General features: G+C 33.3%; 1 protein-coding gene across 1 annotated transcript in view; it reads right to left on the bottom strand.

Annotated features, from left to right (window-relative positions):
- CDH10 (cadherin 10) overlaps nt 1-18,344 on the bottom strand; it is a 164,514-nt gene that overhangs the window by 38,295 nt on the left and 107,875 nt on the right. The window contains exons 3-5 of the mRNA XM_028849362.2: nt 11,854-12,148; nt 10,159-10,278; nt 9,018-9,185 (exon numbers count right to left, since the gene is read on the bottom strand). Of these exons, the coding sequence (XP_028705195.1) occupies nt 9,018-9,185; nt 10,159-10,278; nt 11,854-12,148 (583 nt within the window). The remainder of the gene's footprint in view (nt 1-9,017; nt 9,186-10,158; nt 10,279-11,853; nt 12,149-18,344) is intronic.

Raw genomic sequence — 18,344 nt, forward strand, 5'->3', positions numbered from 1 at the left:
CATAAGTATATTATTTTGTCCTAGGTATTCTTTACAATGGATCTCACCTGAAATTGTAAGTGTACTCTGTAACAACAGCTTTAATTGTGTCTAAACAGGTTTGCATAACTGGTTTTACATCTATATTTCTAAATTTATACCTACAGAGGGTTATTGTCCAAGTTGTCCTAGAGGATATCACGATGCAGAAGGAGTGTGAATCCCATTATGTAATATGCCAAGTAGTTTGGTCTAAGGCAACTTTCCACTGGACTAACTGGAATGTTCCAAGTAGGTTTTTGTGTAATTTCCATATACATGATTTCTCTTAGAAAACTATACATTTCATCACACACGGAAAATATGTATTTCCCCGGGTTCTGTCATGCTAAACATTTAGCCTAGCTGATATCTTACATGTTTATTTTCACTAATATCTCATTTGCACACATCTGATTGACATGCTGTATTTCACTAGCTACTAGATGGCACTGTCTTTCTGCAGGCATCTCAGTTCAAAATGCTCAAGTCCAGTTGAAATCCCTGTCCCTCTCTTCAAATAAACACTTCTGGTAGAAAGCTTGAAAGTATCTTTTCATTGATATTTTTCCTTTTATCCCTCAAACCTTTTATTTACCTAGTTACTAAATTGTCTTAAATATATCTCAAATTCCTCTTCTCTTCAGCATTAGTTCAGACTGCATCAACTCTTGCTGTTCCTATCCAGCAATGTGCTTCATTGCTATCAAAATAATTGGTCAAAATGAAGAACTGTACCTGATGCTCTCCAAAAAAAGATCTCTTAAATAATATATGTAGCATTTTATCTTTTTATTCAACTCTTTCATGATGCTAACAATGTCTTATGTCATAATCTCACCTTTCACAATCCCTGATTTAAACCAAATTACACACATTTCACTGAAGTCTGTTTTTATTCATTTTATCTTCTCTAACAACAATAACCACCAAAAATATTCTTTCCCTCAATGCCCCTTATTTTCCTGCCTGGAAAATTCTTATTCATTTTAGAAGTAGTTTTAAATAATGTTCTTTTTCATGATTCCCTTATGTCTAAAATATTTAATTATTTAATTATTTAGACAATTATGGCACTAATCTTATTGCATTACTCACCAGTTATATTTCTGTACATGTTTATGTTTTGTGTATATATGTATAAATATAAGTATATATAATCATGTATGTTTTTGTGTATATACAGATAAATATAAGTATATATAGTCTTATATAAACTTATATAATTAAATATATATAGCCTTATATATACTTATATAATTAATATATAGTCTTATATATATTTATATAATTAAATATACTTATATTCATACATATATACACAAAACAGAAACATGCACACACATATTTTATATATATTTATATTTATACATTTATACACAAAACACACATATATATATATATATATGTAGAGTTATGTTTCACTTAACAGGGATACATTCTGAAAAATGCACTGTTAGGTAGTTTTGTTGTACAAACATCACAGAGTGTACTTACACAAACCTAGATGGTATCGCCTTCTACACAACTAGGCTATATGGTAGAATCTACTGCTCCTAATCTAGAAACCTGCACAGCATGTTACTGTATTGAATACTGCAGACATGTGTAACACAATGGTATTTGTGTGTCTAAACATAGCTAAACACAGTAAAAAATAAGTATTGGTATTCTAATCTTATGAGACCACCATCACGATAGGTGGTCCGTCATTGACTGAAATGTCATTATGGAGTGCATGACTGTACAGTTACAAAGGCAAGCAAGAAAAAGTGAGACAGACAATGAATATAAGAGAAACTGAAATGAAAAAAAGTAAATGTGTGTATGTACGTGTGTCTGTGTGTATAAGAGACAGAGAGAGAGAGTTTGGTTCTGTTTATCCCACCAAAATGCAAATTAGTTGTGAATGTATCCTGTACATAATTTCTTACTTTAAGACAACTACAGTTCATTTTTATTTCTTAGCACAGTTCTTGGCACATATAGGGCTTTGGTCAATGTTTAATAAATCAATGAATGCTTTAATGACATAATTTCTTTTGTAACTCCTTCAAACTATAGGCATTGGGAACATGAGGGAAAATCACGCTACATCTAACCAACATAAATTGTAGAACAGTACTTTTGCGTGTAAGTAGGTTCATTTTTTTCTAGATAATAAAACAGGGAAAAAGAGACATTTTTAATTTTATTCCCTTCTTTCTCATGCTGAAGCATCTTCCTTGGGGCATACCTGACAGTTGCTCTAGTTGAAAAGTGCTTGATAATTTTAAAATATGCAAATCAGCCTGGGGCCTACATTACCTTGGGATCCCCAGCAGAGGAGAGGTTGACTCTATTTACAAAGTGAAAATCAGCACTTATTAAATCAAATCTCTCTTGTACCAGGCAGGGATTATGATAGTCTCACAGCTCACTGAACGTACGTGTCTTAAATCCCTATGTATATCATATAGACATTTCCTTGAAAGACCTTGTCTCATGCAAACTTGTTTATCTGCCCAGGCAGTATAAGGATCCCAGAAAAGAGGTCAGTCGTGTTTGGTCCTTGGATACTGCAAAAGCACCAAGCAATAAAACTATGATTTACTTGTCTCTGTAACAACATGCATACACATTTTAAGAATTCAGTATGTCCTGCCTGAATTTTGCCCTATAATCTATATAAAAGTAGTGAACCACAGAATCAACTAAAGCGGGATGCACGAAGGAAGATTAAATTTTTGATGTGCCAGTATCTTTCTAGGTGCAGTGCTTTGAAGCATAGGCTTAAAAGCCAAATAACCTGGATCCTCAACCTGCTTCTTATTTATTTCATGAACAAGCGACTTTACATTTACATGATTCTGTTTTTTTAACTAACGAAAAGGGGTAGATTTATGTTGGTGCAAAAGTAATCGCAGTTTTTGCTATTAATGGCAAAATTACTTTTCCACCAACCTAATACAAAAGTAATTTTGCCATTAATAGCAAAAACTGCGATTACTTTTGCACCAACCTAATACATTATCAATCTCATACGGATGATGTAAAGATGAAGTGAGTTTATATTTGCACTATACTTTATAGTAGTGTTTAGTACCTGCTATAACAATGCCTAATACTATTATTTTTATACTGTTGCTGTTTTATTTGGGCAAACCAGATAATCCTTTCTTAAGTAATTTAATGAGATAAAGTCAGTAGCCCATCAATGGCATTCAGATAAACAAATAAGCATGCATAGCTATGACATCTCTTTTAGATGATTATTCTGTAAATAATTCTGGAATTGTTTACAGTTGTTTCTGAATTGGTTATAGTTGTATATAATCCTCAGAGTTAATTTGATGGGAAATATGAAGAATTGATGTTGAAATTCTCAGGAAGTAAGATCTTACCTCAGTTTATTTGAATACTCAAAGTCTTCCATCACCTATAATTTATCTTAATAAAAACTGTCTTTTAAGAGGGCAAATGTTTTATTAATTTTCAAAGCTAACATTAACCAAATGATGAAAAGCTATTTATATTTGTCCCTATTGTCAATAATCCATGGGAAATTATAGTAGACAACAATACATTCACTCGTTTGAGTGCATTTAGGATCGATTTGGATGCTTACATAATAAATATATCAAATTCTCGTTTAATTTGACATTGATTATCTATATACATGATACCCTGCATACATATGAGAGAGTCACTCAATCACACAGTGACCTTTTGCTTGGAGTTTGTAAGGTTTTTTCCTCCCTCAAAAAGGCTCAGCAAAGCTGACACTACATAAATGTACATGTTATTGGTCCATGACTTTTACTTGTCAACCTAAATTATTTGCAATAATGTCTGTGAGTCAGTGAGTGTACAGAAGCATGATTCTATACAAGCCAGGTTTCTTAGGAGCTCACAACATTGGTAAGTGGAATTTGAAAACAATCTGCTTTTCTTGACTTTTGTCCCTGTGATGGGATGTATGGAAGAGCAAATAAAAGGCTCTGTTTTCTTTCTTTTTTTTTTTTAAACTAGTGCCCAATCCTAGGCACCAACCAGTTGGCTGGGAACCTGACCTCCTGCTTAGTTGCTTTTGCAAACTCTTTTTCTCTAGGCCTTGACCTTCTTCTCTGGTGCCTATTTTTGTTCCTTGAAGATATTGGAGAGCGTTTTCAAATAGAGATTCTCTGGAGTGTTAAGGCAAAGATGGAATTAGCCAGACCTCAGTACATTAGATGTCCCTTAATCATTAACTATGGACGGATGAAAATCAATATTGTAACATTTTCTCAGGGACACTTTTTGTAAAACCTTTTGGAAACAAATACTGTTGTCCCAGTTGGTTTTGCAAAGCCGTACAATGATCACGTTTCAGTAATTTAAGCTTTTCATAGACCTTTCCAATGATCTGCTTTAACAATTTTACATAATTTTATGATTTTCTATGTTTTTATGATTTTAGAGAAAGAAGGAAAGAAAAGGGGTAAACAGGACTAAAAATATTCAAGTGAAAATACCAGGCAAATAGATTTAAAGTATGGAAGTATAATATTTTTCTAGTATTAGCACAATGAAACAGAAAAATTTAAGGATTATTGAATGTTTGGTTGGAGACCAGGAAAATTTGCTCTGGAATCCTCCTTAATGGAACTGTTATTGGTACACATGAAGTAAGTGCATTTATTTTGTATACATTTTAATATTTAGAGCAAAAGAGTAGAAAATACTTTTAGATATCAGTTTTAAGGTGCATCCCGACCTTCCAATCCATGGACTCCTTTTTAGAATTATACTAATGTGCATATATTAATGTTCACATATTTATATACTTTTAAAACCATGAGACTACAAAGATAACTTGGATCAGGCACACAGTTATTATTTTGTTAATGCCAATGATAATTTATAATTGTCAATGTTACCCTGAGGGTAAAGCCCTCTAAACTCATCTCCCATCAACCTCCTCATTCTTTGGAATGTTCCAGTCACAGGAAGTTTCAGTTGTGGATAGACTCCCTTCAATTTCCAACCTCAGGGGTTCCCACATGCTGATCTTTTTGCTAAGTGGATTTCTCCCTCTGTTAGTGGCTAGATATTGCAGTGTTTAGGTGAAATATCACCTTTTGAATGAGAGCTTCTATTAGCCTTCCCCTTCCCCTAATCGCCAAATCCTGCTTACACTGGAATTGTCTCACATGTGATTGTTTTTTATACAGGACTGAACGACCCCTTGCCAGTGTACAATGCTTTTACTTATGTATGATTTGTCTCCGCTGCTTTAAAGAAAGGCGACAGGGATACAAACCAGGACTTTTTGTTGTTGTTTTGACAAATGCCATATGCTTGGACTTAGTTTCTAAAATGGCTGTATTAGTCTGTTCTCATACTGCTAATAAAGACATACCCGAGACTGGGTAATTTATAAAGGAAAGAGGTTTAATTGACTCACAGTTCCACATGGCTGAGGAGGCCTCACAATCATGGTGGAAGGTAAATGAAAAGCAAAGTCATGTCTTACATGGCAGCAGGAAAGAGAGAGCTTGTGTAGAGGAACTCCACTTTATAAAACCACCATCTCTAATGAGACATATTCACTATCACAAGAACAGCATGGGAAAGACCACCCCTGTGATTCAATTACCTCCCACCAGGTCCCTCCCATGACACGTGGGAAGTATGAGAGCTACAATTCAAGATGAGATTTGGGCGGAAACACAGCCAAACCATATCAATGGCATTTGGTACAAGGGTGATCTCAATAAATATTTTTAAATCAATGAATTTGTGATTTACTTGAATTGTCTCTCATACGACATCAAAACTTCTCACTTAGATGCTACTGGAATATTGGGCCAGATAACTCTTTGTCATTGAAATTTTAAGGATGCTTAGAAGCAGCCCTAGCTCCTACCCACTAGATCCCAGTAGCATTTGTCAGTTGACATAATAAAAAATGTCTCAAGACATTGCCAAAAGTCCAGGGCCATGGCTGGGGAGGGCAAAATTATCTCTGAATTAGAAACATTGTTATAAATCCACACAATAAAATAAATGAAAAAATAAAGCAAGATATCTGAGTTTTCATTTGTCTCTGTCTCCTCCAGATGACTGAGATTGTTGATGTAGCATATAGGGAAACAATGAATTTAGATCAGCCAACCTAAAGGAAAGTTTGAGTTGCGACCTAACTTATAATATTGAATAATAAAAATAATAATGGTAATAGAGAACTAGCATGAATCAACATTATTGGATGCATAAATACACTAAATGCCAGCCACTGAGTCAATGCTTCTTAGATATTAAATTATTTAGTCTTACATTACTCTGCAAAGAAGAGACTGCTATCCAGTGTTGCTGATGACAATGAAAAATAGATGGTCAGTTTAACTGACCCAAGTGAAAAAACTACTAAGTGAAAATTACTGGGACTCATGCAGGATGACTGCAGGGCCTGCTGCTGAGCTATCCAACGTGGCAGCCACTAGCCAAGCCACTAACCCTCACATAGCTATAACTACAAATATAGTTTTTGAATTGAGATTTGATGTAAGTTGAAAATACTTGATAACTTGGTATAACCTTAAGACTTAGAGAAAAAAAGAATGTAAAATATTTGAGTAAGTTTTATATTGTCATATTTAAAGGGTAATATTGGGTTAAAGAAAAACATATACTGCAAATAAATGTCTCTTGCTTTTTGAAAACTTTTCCTACGTGGCTTTATCATTTTTACCCTGAGCCTCCTTTTCTTCTATGTATGGGTATAATAATAGTAACGGTTTCTATAGATTAGTTGTGAGGTTTCAATGACATGCTACATATGAAAGGCTTTGTGAACTGTAGAACTCCCTCCAAAGATTGGCTATTTACTTACATAATATTAAATACCCTTTTCCAGATGTTGTATGATTTAGACAATCAACTAACATTCTAATTCCCATGAATGTGGGTTCCCAAAGGTTAGATAAGGTTGTAAATATTCATAACAAAAAAGAAAACTTAGAAAATAAAAATCCATAAATTATATTTCCATCTATAATTTAAAAATAATGGGACAGTTCAGACCAACCTGGGCAACATGGCGAAACCTTGTGTCTACTAAAAATACAAAAATTAGCTTGGCATGGTGGCATGAGCCTGTAATCCCAGCTACTCAGGAAGCTGAGGCAGGAGAATCATTTGAGCCTGGGAGGTGGAGGTTGCAGTGAGCTGAGATCGCATCACTGCACTCTAGCCTGTGCCACAGAGTCAGATGCACTCTCAAAATAATAATATAATAGTGATAATAATAATGAGACAAGATACGGGATGATCTAAAATCCTCTAAATGTATTGTACTGTACATTTGGAGTTGGAGGTAGATTTAGTTTAATTATTGAATGTGTCATTTGTAAATGGACTGTATTTTAGACACATGTGCATATATGGTCCCAAAAATGTAAAATACAATACTACTCCCAAAGGAAATTTATTACCGATAAAATACTTTTTTTTCCAGTAATAGTTTTGCTCATTGTAGATTATGTAGTTAATTTGTTATGGTTTATTGTGCTGAATTTGCATGCTCGTTCTCCTGGTAAAAGGCTCGAGCTAAGAGGTGGTCAAAAATACATGTAAAATGTGAAATTTAAATTTTAAACAGCACGCATCTTTAAACGTGTTCTAAGAAATATGCAGGATTATTATTGCTTTTATTTTTCTTACCAATATTAAAGGTAACCTGGACCTGAAACCTAATGATTTGAAAAAAGCATAAGCACACGCCTTTCCCTATGAGTTCTGGGGCCCAGCACCATACCAGCAGACCTGATGGGCACACCTTAAATATCTAATCAAACAACCATCACAAATACATAGGCATGTGATTAGCCTGCTCAAGAAAATGCTGTATGAATTTTGAAATCTTTCCAAATACATGCTTTTAAACAATTTAATTCGAATCAGGTACTATTAATAATCAAAGTTAGGTAAAAATAGTACAGAAAAGAGAAAAAAATGCTTTTGAAGAGTCAAAACAATGCTGTTAATTCTACACAGTAATTCCTCTGAGCAATGGTCTTTAATATAAAGATACAAATATTACAAAAAAGCTATTGCCTTTAAATTTTAGTACTTTGTCACAAGGTATTTAAAGTCAATTACAAACTAAAATGGGGGGACCAATTCAGAGGTTAATATTCAGCATATACTGAAAATTCAGGACATAGATGGTAGTCGAATATGTTTTTTGTGTCACTTTTCTGATGACCCTACATTCTATCTTTAAGTACAGGATCTTCTGGCAAAGCAAAAATTTGGGAGTTTCCATTGAGATTTGATACCATCCTCTCTAGTATGCGAGTTGACATGTAATCTATCAAATTTGTACAAGAAAGAAGAACAAATGCATGCGTTTTTATGGTCAGGAGCTAAAGGTTCTTAACCTATTCTTACTCTATTTTAAGAATTTGAGAGGTCAGTTCAAAATAGATCTATGTGCAGATCAGGAATACAAAATGTTGTACTAAGTTTATCACTCCACACATAATAACATTAAATGCAAGTCAGATAGTTTCTGAGGTTCTCCCTCTACAGTGCTTTCTGGCTTAGTCCTTATAATTTGTCAAATTAGATTTTTTGTTGAAAAACTGTGTCCTCAATTTAGGATCCTCATTATTAAATTTGAAACAGAAACAAATAAGTTTATTGTAAAATTATGACTTAGTTTGTTTTCTAATAAACATTGTTTCATTTTATTAGCTGAAAGAAACAGTTCTTAAAACTACAAGTATAGATGCCAAGCTCACATATGAAGAGGTTTGGGATCATAGGTCCTCCTGTCTCTGAGTGAAATATGCTTGAAATATTCAATTTTATTTTATAATAACAGTAATTCATCAGCATGTACACCTTTACTTTTGTAGCACATTTTTAGTATGTTTTAAATTAAACGAATGACAATTGCTTTTTGGTTTTTTTTTCTTTGTCTCTTTTTACTCTAAATCTTTTGCCCTGCAGAATGACCATTAAAGAGTGCTTACTCTGGGGGAAACGTGGCGGGTTGTCATTGACATCTGTCAGCGTGATGTTCACGGTGGTTGTCCCTGATAAACCTCCCATCTGGCCGCCCATGTCTTTGGCCTGGATGACCACTTGGTATTGCTCTCTGTTTTCTCTGTTCATGTTTGGTAAAGCAGTCCTGATGATACCTTGAGAAAATATAAAAACTTCCATTATCTTCACTGAAATCTCCATTATTATTTTATTAAGTCCACAAAAAGTATTTTTAAGCTAGTGATTTTTTGAAAGACATGTTTCCATACTCATTTTTATTGTCTAGAAATTATAAAAGTGGAGGCCGGGCACAGTGGCTCAAGCCTGTAATCCCAGCACTTTGGGAGGCCGAGATGGGTGGATCACAAGGTCAGGAGATCCAGACCATCCTGGCTAACACAGTGAAACTCCGTCTCTACTAAAAAATACAAAAAATTAGCCAGGAGAGGTGGCGGGCGCCTGTAGTCCCAGCTACTCGGGAGGCTGAGGCAGGAGAATGGCGTGAACCCGGGAGGCGGAGCTTGCAGTGAGCTGAGATCCCGCCACTGTGCTCCAGTCTGGGCGACAGAGCGAGACTCTGTCTCAAAAAATAAATAAATAAATAAAATAAAATAAAATAAAATAAAATAAAATAAAATAAAATAAAAAATACAAAAAACTAGCCGGGGGAGGTGGCGGGCGCCTGTAGTCCCAGCTACTCGAGAGGCTGAGGCAGGAGAATGGCGTGAACCCGGGAGGCGGAGCTTGCAGTGAGCTGAGATCCGGCCACTGCACTCCAGCCTGGGCCACACAGCGAGACTCCGTCTCAAAAAAAAAAAAAAAAAAAAAAAAAAAATTATAAAAGTGAAAAGTGAATCTGTGGAAATATCATTTGTATTGTGTTTCCATTTCCTAGCAACATCACATGTGCTTAGAGTGGCCTAAGCCTATATGTTAAAATATCTACACAGAGGTTTCCATTAGTTCACTCTATGATTTAACTTTGAATTCTTACATCTTTAAGTGTTGCATCCTCACTCAACTGTGAGTATTAACGTTAAAGTTTTGTTCTTATTCTCCCATGGTCTTTCTACTGATAAAGGTCACAAAGATGATCAAATGAACAAACAGCAATTCATGATTCCTGACCTGTTTCAGGCTCCACAGAGAAATAGGGCTGCCCTTGAAGTATGCTGTAAATGACTCTGGCGCTGTTCCCGTATGAAGGGTCATCGGCATCTGTAGCTGTGACTTGCACCACAGAAGTACCTGAAGTATCCAAATTCAGCTTAGTTCTGCACAGTACCAGAAGGAGGAGCAAAAGCACTGGTTTTCATTGAAGACTTGAAGGATTTCTGGCTTTAATAATGACCTCTTAAACTTTCATATACAATTTGGATGAATATGTACATTAATATAGTGTTATTACAGGTAAACTCTGAGTTCAAGTACATAATATTTATTTAGTCAACATGCCTATTTTGTATGCATGCAATAAGTAATGCTAGTATATCAGAATATGATAAATACAATTACTTTACAAATGCTCAAGTTGGATATTGAAATTCATTTTCACATAATAGATTTGTTTTGTGTAAAGGGCATATCTAATCACACAGGAGTAAGTGTGTTCTTCTTCCTGCTCTCCACTAATTAACTCTAAAAATAATTAACATCTGCTCTAGAATACAATTTTATGAATAGATTAAATTCTAAATTTAGAAACAATTCAACATGATCCCAAGTCCCATGAACTACTAAAATCTATTTAATAAAGTTCAAGATATTTAAAAGGACTTTACAGTGAGATTACTGCCAAAAGTTCTTGGGATTTAATGAAGCAAATATTAAATAACAATCCCAGAACAATGCTTTTGAGAAATGCAGAGTCTGAAAATGTGCTATTATAACTGTTAACAAGTAAAAAAAAAAGCTTCAGATTTGTTTAATCAGTTTAAACAACTTCACACATATTTGAAAAGTGTCTATTCTCCTACTGAATCCAAACATATTTCTCTAAAAATGTTATCACTGTTCTCTGATGCTTTTCACTGCCTTTCATTCTATATCTAAATTAATGCAGTTTTAATTTTCTTGGCCTACTGATACATCTCCCATTTATTTACACTGAAGAGAGAAATTCTATTTTCTTGAATGTTATATTTCTACCTTTTTTTCATGCCGTATGTTTTACAGGTTCCACAATCTAACTTTGTAATTCTGTATCAGTATGTATTTAACCATGGCTTTTCAACTGGCTTCTTTGAATATAAGATTTCAAAGAGTTTTAAAGATACCAGCAGAGTTTTATATATGATAATCATAATGATAGGATATTTTATGATATTTAATAAAAAAGAATCTAATCAATTTCCTCAATTGAAATATGTAGATAGTACATATTCAAGATGAAATCTTTTGGTAAATTATGACTAGAGTATATGTGAAGATTCTATAACCTGTATGGTATTCTAAATATATTTATATTATATTTGGGATCAAAAAATTACACAACTTTTATCTGAATCCAAGTGACAAAAAACAATTTATTTTCACAATTTTCTACTGAAGTTCAATGATATTTTCTTGATTTTTGAGGAGAGTGTCTACCTATAAGTATTATAAAGATTCACAAATCTGTAGGAAGTGTAAATTGCATTGATCTTTTTTTCTGATTTTCTCCTAAAAGAAAATATATATATATATATATATATATATATATATATATATATTCATGGTAGCAAATCAAAGAGGATTTCAATTAATTGATTATACTACTATAAGAATTTCTTGATTTTTAGAACACTTTTTGAATACCATAATAAATGTTGTAAATGAACTTACCTACAACAGACATTTCCGGAACACTTGCTGTATAGATTTCTTCTGGAAACGTGGGTTCATTGTCATTGATATCATGAATTTTGATCACAAACTCTGACTCTGGCTCTACTGGCCTCAGAGTTCTTCTGTTAATCGCTTGTGCACGTAGAGTATAAAAGGCCTTTTCCTCCCTATCAATTCGTCTTGTGGCATGAATATCACCTGTTTTTTCATCAATAATAAAAAGAGTACCAGCTCCATCTCCAGATAAGATATATTTGAGTGATCCATCTCCTTTATCTTGGTCTGAATGTAGCTAGGGGAAATAAAAAAAGAGTATATCCATGATAATGTATAAAGGTACATGAGGCTGAAAGAATTCACAGAAGGTTTTTCAAGTCTCATCACTGAGCAATGGGGTCGCCTATAGTAGTTCTTGAAATGAGAGTTGAATAAGTTTGATCACACTCATTTATACACTTTAAAGAATATGAATAGCCTTTTATATATCAGGATAATTTTTATCCTAAATGAAAAAAATGTAATAAAATTAAACCGAGCTCCTCTCTTTGCTTGGTAAATACTCATTTTCATGGGCAAATAAATTCTGTTTCAGATATAAGATATCAGTCCTGATAGGCTGGTGTAAACACTGCTCTCTCATCTCTTTCTGTGAATGGAAGATTATTTTATTCTTATAATATGCAAAAAACTCATCTGCTATAAACTTGTTATTAGCTATTATATTTCTGTTGATGAATTAGTAATGTCTTAACTGTAAGACAAGCAAAGTTGTAGGAGACAAAGCTCTTACTTTAAAAACAACGTACATCATTTTTTTGCTGATACAATAGACAGTGATTACCCCACAAATATTTGTAGTACTCAGAGCAGACAGATATCTACATAACACATGTCTTTATATTTTAAAGTTATAAATCAAATTAATGAACTATAAAATAAAATATGTTCTAGCCTCCTACCTTGTCAAATCTACCTTTTCAAAAACCTACAAGGACAAATTCTGTGCAGGAACAAGACAATACAAGGCCTGTGTCTTGCTCCTTTTCCTAAGCCTCTAACATAACCACACTGAAGTTTTGAGAATCAATTCATCTCATCAAAGAGCTCTGCATACCTTCATGTGCACATCTCAACCCAATGTACATACCATCCTAGTGCAAATGCCACTCCAGGAGGCCATGTGTCATGGATAAATTCCATCTAGGTTATTTTTCAACAACTGCCCTGAAGGCTAGCCAATAGGCTTAGGAATACATGTACTAGTCACTGAGTCTAACCTTTGGGCAATGGACTTAAAGAAGAGCCTCTTCTAAAACCTAGAAGCAAGTTCCGGAATGTTTGGGAAAGAAGTAATAGGCCCCAATGACCTTGAGAATTCTGGAAATGGACAGGCAGTTGCCAGATGGGTACATCTCCTGCCCCATATAGAATTCTTACTCTGAAAAGTAAAGCTTGGCCACAGGAAGAACAGATCTTGGCTTTGAAAAATGTAAGAAGTGTAAGGTTTTTTTAGTGTTACCACCCTACCAATGAAAGCTTTTACATGCTAGAATCACAGTTTTATTATGTGCAATGTGATTATGCTTCAACAAATTGTTATGTTGTTACACATTTGATAAGAAATATTTTAAAAACTGTAGATCTTAATTTCTACAAAACATTGATTACAACAGACATCATTATAGACATGTTTTATGTTTTAATATTTATATAAAATGTAGACATAAATCAGAATAGGCACACTAACCTACAGTCTACAGAATTAAGAATTCAAGACAGTAATCTTCAATTATATGAAAAAATACATAGAGTTACACATTTATCTAAATGTTTCATTTTTCCTCTTTAGACTGTTTACATCAACACTCATTTTCATCTAATTAAGTGTTGAATTTTAAACTAATTACTTCCTATTTAAGAAGACTTTAGTTTATTTAATTGAAAGGTTCTTTTTTACTTATGAGAACTTATTTCAATGAACTTGCCCCTGAAAACATTTTTATGTAGACACCAAAATATTTAAAATAAATAAAATGTTATACATATTTATCTTTAATGTATTGTATTACTTGTTATAACTGGGTCTACAAAAGCAGTCTACTTTTTGGTTAATGGAAGTAGTAATTAGCACTGAGCCATCAACTCTGGATAAAACTACATTTCTGGATAAACTGTTTATTAATACAGCTATAACAGATTAAGAAAACTCCAAATGGACATATATTGTGGAGAAAAAGATAAAGAAGTCAGGGAGCAAATAGTTTCTTACTACATTTTTAGCTATTCATAAACAATAAAGTAAGGTTGAGAAGCTCAGGAAATAACTCCTTTTAACTAAAAAGTTTTCCGAAGTAACATGTGACTTTTATCCAGGAAACCACTCTTTAAAAAAGTCACAAGACTGATGCTTTACAGGAACTGAAAATGTACATGGTTGCTGGGAAACTTTCCAATTATATGCATGTGCAACACAGTGGCAATTTTCCAAGTTACAGATTTAAGCACTGCATGTTTCTTGTTCTATCTGAGAATCAAAATAATTCAGGAAAAATTATTGATATTATCAATAATTTGATCAGATAACATTATGTTTTATAGTTGACAGTTATATTTATTCCCTATGCATTCAATAATTTTAATTGAGAAATATTTGTTTATACTCATAAGAATCGTGTACTTCTTAATCCAAATCAACAATTCCAGTTTCTGTGGAATATTCAAACATTTTGTGAAATGGAAATTCACAAGACAGCCCCTAAAAAGGCCCCCAGGAATGAATGAGGATTTCTTAAGCTTACAATACCTAAATTATCAAAGAATGAGTAGAGGTTTGAACCTGGGGAATTTTTATATGTTATTAATTTTGCATTTTAGGAAGAACACTGCATAAATATAGAATATAGATTTGGAATGAAGAAGGATCTAAGGCAAGATAGGGGTCATTAAAACCCTTTCTCTATTCTAATCAGTTAGACATACAAAAAAGCTGCTAAGATGGTGAGATTTAATTTTTATAAAGCTCAGTTTTGGAACATAAATCATAGCAGGATTTATTATCTTCACTTATACTACAGAGAGTGAAAATTAAATCTTATAATTGGACCACATACTGTGGGAGTTTGTGTTGGATTAGAAAATTGAACATGGTAGTAGGGAATCAAAGAGATGGAGTTTGCAAGTAGACTGTGGTTTTGAGAATCAGAAAATGAAAGGATTTCTACCTTCACCAACGGGAATACAATTAAGAGAAGCAAATTACAACTAAGAATTTATACAGATCGATTCTAAGACGACAGAATTACTATACGATTTTCTCAAGCCACTAGAGCTTGTACTAATGATAATGTGCATTTAAAAAGTCACAGAGGGAAACAAGTGATCGCTAGCACTAGAATAAAAGGCAAAAAGGACCATATTTGAGGGCATGACATTAGTGTATGTTTAATGAAAGATGGTCTTTGAAAACATATTTGATACATGGACAAGTAAAGAAACTACAAGAGATACTTACTGTAATAATATTATGTGAATAATCTCATTGCACATAATAAAACTGTGATCCTGGCATGTAAAAATGTTTATTGGTAGGGTGATACAACTTAAAAACAACAACAACAACAACAACAACAACAACAAAAAAAAAAACCTTACACTTCTTATGTTTTTCAAAGCCACGATCTGTTCTTCCTGTGGCCACGCTTTACTCTTCAAGTAAATAAAGGAGGCAGAAAGATGAATTTCTAGATCTCCTGAGACTTAGGGAATAGCTCCTCTTGTAGATGAAACTGATGGGATACAAGAACTAAGTAATAACAGGTCTATTGATATTGATGATTTCCTAACAGTTACAGAAACAGACCAAAGGACAAAGTTCTTGAGTTATAGTCCCCTTCCTAAGCTTCCCATCTTCTTTTTAAATTTCTCTTTATTTTTTAATTTTTCTCTTACTCTGCATATTTTTTCAACAGTTGTTCTGGTATTACCACCTTCCCTCATTCTTTGTGTGTCTGTGGCACAATTTTATTTCCTATTCCAATTCATACACTGAGTAATGATCAGGCAAGGGTTAGTCTTTTATAACTGCAGCTTTCTCATGACTCTTCCTTTTTTATTTGGATATCAGGTAACAATACTTGGATTTAAAAAACAAACACTTTATTGAACAAAAGAGTTTACATTGCTGAGAAGCTGGGATCAATGGGTCACATGTCAAAAAACTTAAAGCATCTACTTTGAAAGATAGGACTAATGATTTTTGTGTTACTATTTTATTATGTGAGATATTAAGTTTTCTTTAAATATAAAAAAAATAGATTATTGTGGTTTTAGTTCCTCAGTAACACCTGTTCTTCGGTGTGAAACATTTGTGTCACACATTTTGAAAAAGAATTTTATGTTAATACTGACCTTTTCTTTCCTTGGGAAAAGTCTATTAAAAATTCACAACCTGCTGTGTTCCTTGTAAATTCACAACCAGATAAAGGACATGGCAAGATACATGACAACTGATGAAAATAGAACAACTGGTACTGCCCTGCACATTTAAAAGTCATTTTCCCATTCTTTAATTTTTTTATTCAGACATTTTTTAATCATAATGCATTATTACATTTGTTTATATTAATTTTAATATTTAAAACCAAATGATAGATTGAATTTAAAGAAAAATTTAAACAAATTTTTTAATGAATGCCTGGTCACTTGAAATGTGTCAGTTTTCTGATAATATTATAACATTTCTTGCAAAACATATTCTTTGTATAAAATGAAGTTTATAAGCTAAAGGGGTCTTGCAGCCTATCTGGCTTAAGAGCATTTTTTTTGTTTGTTTTTAAAGAGGAGGAGAAGAATATCCAATCAATTGTTTATCAAGTGGAAATGAAATAAACTTACACTTAAATATAGGGACAATGTTGGTAGGACATTTTAGTTTTTATCTGTTCAGTCTGCTATAGCAAACTACAATCATGGGCCACGTGAAAACATTTCAATGACAGATTGCATAGACAACAGTAGTCCCACAAGTTTATAATACTGTATTTTTACTGTACATTTTCTACGTTTAGATATACAAGGACTTATCATTGTGTTATAATTGCCCACAGTACTCAGTAAAATAACATGCTGTACAGGTTTGTAACCTAGCAGCAATAGGCCCTACCATATAGCCTAGGTATGTAGAAGGCTACACCATCTAGGATTGTATGAGTACATTCCACAATGTTTGCACAATGACAAAATTGCCTAATGATGCATTTCTCAGAAGGTGAAGCTATGCATGACTGGACTACAGACTGGGTGGCTTATAAACAACAGAAATATACTTCTCACTATTCTGGAGACTGGGAAGTCCAAGATCAAGGTGCCAACAGCTTCGGTGTCTGGTAAGGGCCCACTTTCTGGCTCATAGATGATACCTTCTGGCTGTATCTTCACATGGTAGAAGGGCAAAAGGTCTTCCTTGAGGATCTCTTGCTAGAACACTAATCTTATTCATGAGGTTTCTACCCTCACACCTAAGTGCCTCACAAAGGCCCCACCTCCTAAAACCATCACCTTAGGAGTTAGGATTTCAACATATGAATCATGGTGGTCAGGGCACAAATATTCACACCATAGCAAATCTTTAACTCTTAATATCAATTCATTTTTAAGTTACATTAAATGAGGAAATATTACCAAAAAAAAAAAAAAAAACTACAAAGTATAGAAAATTTAAGTAATTTGTTACCAAAAGGATAACATATAAAATATTTTACTCTTATTTTCACCATTGGCTAGAAGAAAAATAAAGAAAAAATTAAAATAGTGAAAAAACCGTATCTATCAATAGACACTTATATTGCTTATATTGTGAGATTATTTCTCATTCAGAATATTGATACCATTTTAGATATTGATATTTGCTGGTATTTGATTTCATTCCAAAATCTGGGAAAGCAGAGATAATTAGAAATATATTTGTAGCATTATATTAGAAATATATTTGTAATAGACTAGCTTTTAGATAAATTCTGATGAATGAATCACAAGGATTATAACATTAAGTATCTGAGTTAAACAATTTATGGTAAGTTTTTACATACATTAACCTGAAATAACAAAATTTTTGAATAGATTTTTCAACTTACAGTGATAATTTATGCCTGATTTTCTTTCAGACAGCCAAGGTATTTTATATTTGTTGAAAAAAATGTAGAATGTGGCAAATATGCTGTCCTCTCCCGGTGGCATCATTAGTATTCTGCTCTATTGCTCCAGTTGATAAACATAATATTACACGGAAAATAAAGCACTGAATCAAATAACTTTAAATTTGCACCCAATAAAAAAACAAAAACACATAGGTGAAAAATTGTCTGGCATGAGAAAGCAGCTGAAAGCATGTCAAAGCCAGCAAACACAATCTGGTCAGAAATAAATAAGTAGTTAGTTACTCATGTTGTTGGGGCTGAAGAAAAATGAGGAGAATGGGAGAAAACCTTGAA

The sequence above is a fragment of the Macaca mulatta genome, chromosome 6 (assembly GCF_049350105.2).
Source record: "Macaca mulatta isolate MMU2019108-1 chromosome 6, T2T-MMU8v2.0, whole genome shotgun sequence".
NCBI lineage: Eukaryota > Metazoa > Chordata > Mammalia > Primates > Cercopithecidae > Macaca > Macaca mulatta.